The sequence below is a fragment of the Rhinopithecus roxellana genome, chromosome 5 (assembly GCF_007565055.1).
Source record: "Rhinopithecus roxellana isolate Shanxi Qingling chromosome 5, ASM756505v1, whole genome shotgun sequence".
Classification (NCBI taxonomy): domain Eukaryota; kingdom Metazoa; phylum Chordata; class Mammalia; order Primates; family Cercopithecidae; genus Rhinopithecus; species Rhinopithecus roxellana.
Window position 1 is genome coordinate 160655905 of NC_044553.1, and position 9955 is coordinate 160665859.

The 9955-nt window shown below is 54.4% G+C and overlaps 1 protein-coding gene across 1 annotated transcript in view; it reads left to right on the forward strand.

Annotated features, from left to right (window-relative positions):
- Positions 1-8665, forward strand: part of DYNC1H1 (dynein cytoplasmic 1 heavy chain 1) — a 91494-nt gene extending 82829 nt beyond the window's left edge. The window contains 9 exon segments of the mRNA XM_010353636.2: positions 1103-1273; positions 1500-1717; positions 1821-1924; positions 5649-5860; positions 6351-6504; positions 7284-7426; positions 7556-7724; positions 7931-8058; positions 8302-8665. Of these exon segments, the coding sequence (XP_010351938.1) occupies positions 1103-1273; positions 1500-1717; positions 1821-1924; positions 5649-5860; positions 6351-6504; positions 7284-7426; positions 7556-7724; positions 7931-8058; positions 8302-8430 (1428 nt within the window). The 3' untranslated portion in view covers positions 8431-8665.
- The last annotated feature ends 1290 nt before the right edge of the window (positions 8666-9955 follow it).

Consider the following 9955-nt stretch of genomic DNA (forward strand, 5'->3'; position numbering starts at 1 on the left):
GCCAAAGCCCAGTGCCATCACCAAATGCAGAAGTGGGTCCCTGGGTGTTCCAGAAGTGCCATGTGGTGAATTGCACAGGTGCTTTTGCTTTTCGGCTGTAGGTAAAATTTCCTTCCTTGGCCGGGCATCGTGGCTCACACTGGTAATCCCAGCAATTTCGAAGGTCGAGGCAGTAGGATCATTTGAGCCCAGGAGTTCAAGACTGGGCAGGCCAGGTGTGGTGGCTCACTCCTGTAATCCCTGCACTTTGGGAGGCCTGAGTGGGCAGATCACTTGAGGTCAGGAGTTTGAGACCAGCATGGCCAACATGGTGAAACTCCGTCTCTACTAAAAATATAAAAAATTAGCCAGGCGTGGTGGTGGATGCCTGTAGTCCCAGCTACTGGGGAGGCTGAGGCAGGAGAATTGCTTGAACCCAGGAGGCGGAGGTTGGCAGTGAGCTGAGATCACACCATTGCACTCCAGCCTGGGCGACAGAGTGAGATACTGTCTAAAAAAAAAAAAAAAAAAAAAAAACAGACCTGTCTGGGCAACATAGTGAGATCCTGTCTCTCTATAAAATTTCCTTCCTGTGAGCAGGTTGAAAAGTAAAAGCCATGTTTGATTATGGGGTGTGATTAGGTCCTAGAGGAGCAGAGATGCCCACCCACGGAGAAGCTGGGACTCAGCGTTGTGTCCCCAAGTGGCAGACAATCTCCTTTCCCCCAGCACAGGCCCCCGGAGACCAAGCAGAGCCCTCCCAGGTGCCAAGTGAAAACCAAGACTCTTGGGCAAGAGAAAGGGGATTGTGGCAGGGGGTTCGTTCTGTCAATTCTGTTCTATTTTGTGCCATATCCACCTTTTGTGACATTCCTAGAAACTCTGTCTTCTGTAGATTTCTTATTGGCTGAATAAATTCTCTGATGGTCTCATTGGATGACATCTCTATTAATAGAAAAGTTGGCATACTTCTCTCCTAGCAACAGTACTCGTGTGAATTTGCTGCCATCATCAGGATGTGGAGAGCTCTTTGTAAAGCTTTGACTCTGACCTAGCCTCTGTGCTGTTCTTGGAGAAGTGCTGCTCTCTAATGACTCTTTACTCGGTCACTTTCCTCACCCAGTCTCCCAACGAGCGTGCCCGCTTGTACTTCCTGCTGGCCTGGTTCCATGCCATCATCCAAGAACGCTTACGATATGCACCACTGGGGTGGTCAAAGAAGTATGAATTTGGAGAGTCTGACCTGCGGTCCGCTTGCGATACAGTGGACACATGGCTGGACGACACAGCCAAGGCAAGTGTGGGCCATGCCGGGACAGGCAGCAGATGTGTACCTGGGAAGGACACCGCAGGGCATGGTACTGAGAGGCCAGACTCAGCTTGGAAGAGCGAGCTGACCCCTCGTGACCACCAAAGCCTAGCCGGGCATGGGGAGTGAGGAGGAAAGCTGTGCCCCTCGAAAGGGAGCCCCGGGCATGCCCGCCTCCGACCACACACGAACCCTGCTTTTCCTCCCCCAGGGCAGGCAGAACATCTCACCGGATAAGATCCCGTGGTCTGCACTGAAGACCTTGATGGCCCAGTCCATTTATGGCGGGCGCGTGGACAACGAGTTTGACCAACGTCTGCTCAACACCTTCCTGGAGCGCCTGTTCACAACCAGGAGTTTCGACAGTGAATTTAAGCTGGCATGCAAGGTCGACGGGCATAAAGACATTCAAATGCCAGACGGCATCAGGTATGCTACTGCCTGCTGGAATGGAGACAGTTGTGACGTCAGGGCGTCTGGTGTCACTCAGAGGTAGCCTCTAACATCATTTCCAAATGCACTGGTTTTCTAGGCGAGAGGAGTTTGTGCAGTGGGTGGAGCTGCTCCCCGACACCCAGACGCCCTCCTGGCTGGGCCTGCCCAACAATGCCGAGAGAGTCCTCCTTACCACACAGGGTGGGTGACGAGGGTCCTCCCCACGCGCGGGGGGGTGGCGAGGGTCCTCCCCTCACTCAGGGTGGGTGGCAAGGGTCCCCACACACGGTGAGTGTGCGCTGCTGTTCCAGGGCCCTCCCTGGTTATGCTGGGTGTGGCTCTGTCAGCCTCGGCCTCCCTGCCAGTCTCCAGCTGCTCCTAGCTCCACTCGGAGGGGAGGCAGAGGAAAGAATTGGCTCTAACAGGGATCTTTTTTTTTTTTTTTTTGAGACGGAGTCTCGCTCTGTCACCCAGGCTGGAATGCAGTGGCCGGATCTCGGCTCACGGCAAGCTCCGCCTCCCGGGTTCACGCCATTCTCCTGCCTCAGCCTCCCGAGTAGCTGGGACTACAGGCGCCCGCCACCTCGCCCAGCTAGTTTTTTGTATTTTTTTTTTTTAGTAGAGATGGGGTTTCACCATGTCTAACAGGGATCTTTTCTGCAGCATCAACTCAGTTCTAGAGAAGAGGCTTGATATTTATGTAAATGAGCCTAGAAATAACATTTAGATTTTCATCTCATACTGAAAAGCAGTTACTGGCTGGACACAGGGGTTCACACCTGAATCCTAGCACTTTGGGAGGCCAATGCAGGCAGATCACTCGAGATTAAGATTTCCAGACCAGCCTGGTCAACATGGCAAAACCACATCTCTACTAAAAATACAAAAATTAGGTGGGCATGGTGGCAGGCACCTGTAATCCCAGCTACTCAGGAGACTGAGACAGGAGAATCATTTGAACCTGGGAGGTGGAGGTTGCGGTTAGCCAAGACCACGTCACTGTACTCTAGCCTGGGCAACAGAGTGTGAGACTCTGTCTCAAAAAAAAAAAAAAAAAAAAAAAAAAGCTGGGTGCAGTGGCTCACGCCTGTAATCCCAGCACTTTGGGAGGCAGAGGTGGGTGGACCGAAGGTCGGGATTTCGAGGCTAGCCTGGCCAACATGGTGAAATCCCATCTCTACAAAAAATACAAAAATTAGCCGAGTGTGGTGGCAGACACCTGTAATCCCAGCTACTCGGGAGGCTGAGGCAGGAGAATCGCTTGAACCCGGGAGGCGGAGGTTTCAGTGAGCTGAGAACGCACCATTGTACTCCAGCTTGGGCAACAGAGCGAGACTCTGTCTCAAAAAAACAAAAACTGTTTCTGTTTTTTTTCTTCAAGAGTTAAAAAGTACCTGATATTAAGGGATATTTTAAAACCATTCATCTTCCCTAGAATTTTTTAGCAGTCTTTTTTTCCTTTTCACTTACAAGATGTTTTCTTCAAGACTTCAAGTGCTGTGAGCCAGAAAGGACCTTAGAAATTCTCTAACCCAGTGTCTCTCACAGTGTGGCTCCCAAACCAGCAGCAGTAACCTGCCCAGAACTTCTCAGAAATGCAGGTTCCCGGCCGGGTGCGGTGGCTCACGCCTGTAATCCCAGCACTTTGGGAGGCCGAGGCGGGTGAATCGCGAGGTCAGGAGATCGAGACCATCCTGGCTAACAACAGTGAAACCCCGTCTCTACTAAAAATACAAAAAAAAATTAGCCAGGTGTGGTGGTGGGCGCCTATAGTCCCAGCTACTCGGGAGGCTGAGGCAGGAGAATGGCGTGGGCCCAGGAGGCAGAGCTTGCAGTGAGCCGAGATCGCACCACTGCACTCCAGCCTGGGTGACAGTGCAACACTCCGTCTCAAAAAAAGAAAAAAAGAAAGAAAGAAATGCATGTTCCCAGGCTCTGCCCAGACGCACTCCATCAGGACTAGGGACAGGCCCAGCAATTGGCCTTCACAAAGCCTCCAAGCACTACACATGGGGTTGACAGTGGCTGATCAAATCTCGACTTTCTGTTACGGGGAAAAATCACGAAAAGCAAACAAGACAAAGGGGTTGCTGAAGCTCACAGCTAGTTAACAGGATAGCATCAGGCCACTCCTTCAGGCCACCGCTTTAGTCGTGTAGGCAGAACTTCCAGTTATGGGGCTTGACTTTCAGCCGAGGCCACCTTGCAGGGCATCTGTGCCTCCTGTGAGAGCAGCCGTCTCCCACAGAGGATGTGCTTGTAGACCAGCTTCGGGTCCGCAAACCCAGCTGCCCGTTCAGAATGAAAACGTAAGACAGTTGGCAGCTGAGTCATGTGGAGCTGGTGAGGAAGCCCAGGAGAATTGGAGCCCTGGGCACCAAGCATGCTTCCAAGGGTGGGGCAGGGGCATTGGCTCCTACAGAGGCCTGTGCTTAGTACTGGGTGTCACATGCCGGGAGCCCCAGTGTGGCCGTGCACAACTGGGTCCCTGTGAAGGACCCCTCAGGCCTATCATGTCTGCTCTTTGAGCCCCGTGCTGTGCCAGCACTGTGCTGGGGACAGCACAGCCGTCACCTTGTCCAGTCCCACTTAGAGCACAGCAGCGAGGCCCAGGCTCTGCCTCCCTATAGTGCAACTCCCAGAGGCAGCACTCTTGGGAGCTTGACATTCAGCACTCTGTGTCAGGGGCAGGAAAGGGGAGCTGCCCTAACCCAGAGATCCAGTTGCCCCGCATCATCACCAGTCACATCCCAGAGAGGGCAAAAGCCAGGTGCCATGGGCAGGTCTGGAGGGAAAGCCAGGTGATCTGGGCGAGGCTGGAGCACATTACAGGCACCACAGGGCTCGGGGTAATCCCAGCCACATGGTGGCAGTCACAGGTCAAGGGACACCATGGCGACCAGTTTTCTGAGTTAAGAGGGCAGATGGCACCCCCTCCTGGAGCCCCTCTCGAGCACGCACTCATTCATGGTCGGGCACAAAGCAGGCTGGGGCTTGGCCCAGGTCGCACCGTGAACCCAGGGTCCTGAAGAGCCTGCCTTGAGTCTTTGGACTCAGGCTGCTGGTTCAGTTTTTTTGTTTTGCTTTGAGACTGAGTCTTGTTCTGTCACTCAGACGAGTGCAGTGGTGCAATCACAGCTCACTGCAGCCTCAGCTTCCTGGGCTCAAGCCATCCTCCCACCTCAGCCTCCCAAGTAGCTGGGACCACAGGTGCCACCACCACACCTGACTTTCTCATTTTTTGTAGAGATGAGGGTCTCACTATGTTGCCCAGGCTAGTCTTGAACCACTGAGTTCAAGAGATGCTCCCGCTTCAGCCTCCCACAGTGCTGGGACTGTGGGTGTGGGCCACTGTGTCTGTCTTACTGGGTCAGTTTTAATAGTCATGTACTTGACCTGGTAACAGTTTTTTCTTCTGTATTTGTCTCCTTAGCTTTCTGGTCAGGCCGTTTTCTGTGCTTTAAAAACATATACGACTGGCCAGGCCTGGTGGCTCATGCCTGTAATCCCAGTACTTTGGGAGGCCGAGGTGAGCAGATCACCTGAGGTCAGGAGTTCGAGACCAGCCTGGCCAGCGTGGTGAAACCCTGTCTCCACTAAAAACACACAAAAAATTAGCTGGGCCTGATGGCACGTGCCTGTAATCCCAGCTACTTGGGAGCCTGAGTCAGGAGAACCGCTTGAACCTAGAAGCCAGAGGTTGCAGTGAGCCAAGGTCACACCACTGCACTCCAGCCTGGGTGACAGAGCGAGACCCCGTCTCTCTTTCTCTCTGTATGTACATATATGACAGCACCTTTCAGATTGCTGCAGTTCCCAGTGCAGACTCACCACGTGGTCTTTACATTCAAGTCCTTTTTCCCTCTGTGATTTCTTACCCGTCCCCTCCCCTCCCTCCTGCTGTGACTGTGGGACTATGGGCCAGGTGTGGACATGATCAGTAAGATGCTGAAGATGCAGATGTTGGAGGACGAGGATGACCTGGCGTATGCAGAGACCGAGAAAAAGACAAGGACAGACTCCACGTCCGACGGCCGCCCCGCCTGGATGCGGACGCTGCACACCACCGCGTCCAACTGGCTCCACCTCATCCCCCAGACACTCAGCCACCTCAAGCGCACTGTGGAGAATATCAAGGTAGCTGGAGGGTGGCGGGCCGGCCAGGTCTCAAGGTCCCAGATGCTGGATATGGTCACGGACCATCGTTCCGTGGACCCAATATTGGTTCCATTGTGCTGGACGGAACGTGCTCACACCCATGTCCCCTCAGGGCAGGTGTCCAGCTGAGCCCAGGCATTGGCAAAATGAGTTGGCCCTTTTGAAATGGACGGAAAACACTCCAGCAGATTGTGAGATAGGCAGACAACTTCCAGAGCGAGCCACCGCAGCCCTTCCTCCCTAGAGGGCCCCGAGAGCTGCGACTCAGGCAGGGGCCTCAGCGGGTTTCTGAGCAGCCTCAGCCTTACACAAGCTCGATTCCAAGTCACACTCTGCCAAAGCTGTCCATGACCCTGGACAGGTCGGAAGCTCTGGGGCTCTCCCCGGAGGCCGAGTTACTTCTGTTTGATCTTTCTGCTGGAGAAAGAGCCTCTTCCTAACTTCTCTTCACCCTTTTGAACGATTTTAGGATCCTTTGTTCAGGTTCTTTGAGAGAGAAGTGAAAATGGGCGCAAAGCTGCTTCAGGACGTTCGCCAGGACCTTGCGGATGTGGTCCAGGTGTGCGAAGGAAAGAAGAAGCAGACCAACTACTTGCGCACGCTGATCAACGAGCTGGTGAAAGGTGCGCGAGCGCCGAACTCACGGTGTGGCCTCCGGTGGGCACCTTGGCCTGGGGCCACAGCCTGGCCCGGCCCAGCCACACAGCACCACGTGCGACAGCAGGCCTGGGGGGTTTCCCTCTGAGAGCAGCTCTGTGCTCTTACCCTCAAGGTGGGCGGGGTGAGGGGCAGGGATTAGAAATACTGAAGAATTTGGTTTTCTTCTGTGCTGGTTCACTGAATGTTGACCAAAATCTTTACGCAACTTCCACAGTTTTTTTAGGGGTCTTCCAAGACAGCGAATGGGGAATGTGGTGGTCCAGGACAGTGACAGACGGTAGTAGGTTACGGCCTGTGAAGAATGGGCATCCCCCAGGACAGTGGAAAAGCAGGGGCAGGCGGGCATGGGGGGCTTGTCCAAAGTTGTGGGAAGCCCCCAGCATCCTCCTATTTGCCCAAAAAGCCCTAATTACCAGGAACACTGAGCCACTTGTGTGACATGAGTTTTTAGCCGCGGTTTTACTTGAACGTGATTATGGTCCTCCAGACAGACACACCTGGACTAATTTCACCCTAGAAATTGCATGGTTCTGAGACATGCTCTGGACCAGCCTGAGTTAGAGCAGATACGGAGGTGAGGGCGGCGCCAGGGGCGTAAAGCGCAGCCTGGGAAAGGCAGCAGGTGGGGCCGCCGGCCGCCTGTGTGGGCAGCCAGGATGCTGGAGCACTTGCAGCTTTGCCCCATCTGTGCTGGGGGAGTTGTGAGAGCTGACGCCTTGCGCTCTGTGTGCCTTGGCTGCAGGGATCTTGCCTCGGAGCTGGTCCCACTACACGGTGCCTGCCGGCATGACCGTCATCCAGTGGGTGTCCGACTTCAGCGAGAGGATCAAACAGCTGCAGAACATCTCACTGGCGGCTGCGTCTGGTGGCGCCAAGGAGCTCAAGGTGAAGGCGCTCCTGACGAGTCTGGGGTGGTCAGCAGCTGTCCTGGGTTGGGGTGGGGGTGGCTCTGGGGACAAACAGGGCCCAGGTCTGACCTGAGCTCCTTCCCCCGGGGGCTGCCGCTTTCCACAGAACATCCATGTGTGCCTGGGTGGCCTGTTCGTGCCGGAGGCGTACATCACTGCCACCAGGCAGTACGTGGCCCAGGCCAACAGCTGGTCCCTGGAGGAGCTCTGCCTGGAAGTCAACGTCACCACCTCACAGGGCGCCACCCTGGACGCCTGCAGCTTTGGAGTCACGGGTGAGTGGAGTCTCACAGGAAATACTGGCTCTTCTCTGCAGGTGACCTCAGCGGCCTGAGACCATTGTTCCCAGATACACGCACTTAGGGTGACCCGCTGGTGGTCGGGTGGAGCCGCTGTGTTTGGCAGCCTCTGGGAGCCCTGTGACCGCGGTTTGTGTGGCTGGCCTTTCACCTCAGCCTGGGTTTTGGCTTCCACCTCACAGGTTTGAAACTTCAAGGGGCCACGTGCAACAACAACAAGCTGTCGCTGTCCAGCGCCATCTCCACCGCCCTTCCCCTGACGCAGCTGCGCTGGCTCAAGCAGACAAGCGCCGAGAAGAAGGCCAGTGTGGTAAGGAAGCACTGCTTTTCCTGGGTCTTCTGCAGCGACCCCTGTGGTAACCAAGGGCAGAGGTGTCTCCTTTTCTACGCCTGGGTTGTGCTTGGACCTGGAAGTCAGGTTCATAGAGGAAAATCATTTTGCACCTGTCCCAACCTCTCTCTTGCCGGGGCCCCCATCAGCTGTCCCTGGCAGTCTTCTAGTTTTCTTACTTTTCCCTGAAGCCACCAGTAAACCCCTCTGCTTCTCCTGCAGGTGACCTTACCTGTGTACCTGAACTTCACCCGTGCAGACCTTATTTTCACCGTCGACTTTGAAATTGCTACAAAGGAGGATCCTCGCAGCTTCTACGAGCGGGGTGTCGCGGTCTTGTGCACAGAGTAGAACTAAACTTTTCTAGCTGCCCCTTTCTGTGATAGTGAAAATTGTTATTTAACATTTATTCATTATTAAAATGTTTGGAAGGTCTGAGCTTGTGAGAAGAAAGTGGTTGGTTGGAGGTTGGAGGAAGCTGAACGGACTCTGACGGCTGGGAGTGGTGGAAATTGGGAGGACACCAGGAGGTATTTGAGAAGGCCAACGGCAGGGCTTCTTTGAGGAAATAAAACACTAAGCACGAGCTGACTCCGCCTCTTCTGTCTCACCTTCGCCCCAGGGCGGAGAGCCTTGCCTTCCTGCAGCCCAGGGAGGGCAGCCCATGGCAGCCATGCCGCTCCCCACCTTGCTTGCATCATGAGTTTGCTCCAGAGCGGCCACAGCACTCCTGAATTAAGACCGTCGGACCCCTTCTCAGACACAGACACAGCGAGAGGTGGCTCTGGAAGCCCTGAGGCCTGGGCATAGGGAGTCACGCCTGTAATCGCAGCACTTTGGGAGTCTGGGAGTTAAAGACCAGCCTTGGTAACACAGTGAGAGCCCGTCTCTACAAGAAATTAAACCAGGGATGGTGGTGCACACCTGTAGTCCCAGCTACTTGAGGGCTGAGGTGGGAGGATCACCCAAGCCCAAGAGGTTGAGGCTGCAGTGAGCTGTGATCTCACCACTGCACTCCAGCCCGGGCGACAGAGGGAGACCCTGTCTCAAAAAAAAAAAAAAAAAGCCTCCAACCGCTTGTGTTCTTGGCCGGTGCCCCAGGACTCGGCTCCAGACAAGGGAGTTTCCTGCTTCAGATGAGGGAGTTGCCCATCGCCACCCTAGCACATCCATTCCCACACAACCTTCCAGTGGTGGCGATGGCAGTGGCCCATACAGCTGGCTGACTGCGTCTCACGTTCACGGTGCTGGAGGTGATGAGTGTGCTACACCCGTGGAAACAGCCTTCTGGCATCTCAATGTCTTTATTTTATTTATTTTATTTTATGTTTTTGAGATGGAGTTTCGCTCTTGTGGCCCAGACTGGAGTGCAATGGCGTGATCTCGGCTCATTGCAGCCTCCACCTACCGGGTTCAGGTGATCCTCCTGCCTCAGCCTCCTGAGTAGCTGGGATTACAGGCATGTGCCACCATGCCTAGCTAATTACTATATTTTTAGAGGAGACAGGGCTTCACCATGTTGGCCCAGGCTGGTCTTAAACTCCTGGCCTCAAGTGATCCTCCTGATTCAACCTCCCAAAGTACTGGGATTACAGGCATGAGCCACTGTGCCTGGCCATATTTTTGTATTTTTTGTAGAGCTGGGATCTTGCTATTTTCCCCAGGCTGGTCTCAAACTCCTGGCATTAAAGGCTCCTCCCACCTCAGCCTCCCAAAGTGCTGGGATTGTAGGCGTGAGTCACTGAGTTCAGCCCCTAAAAACATTTTTCTTTTTAGAGACAGGGTCTCACTCGTTGCCCAGGCTGGTATGCAATGGCATCATGGCTCACTGCAGCCTCAACCCCCTGGGCTCAAGTGATCCTCCCACCTCAGCCTT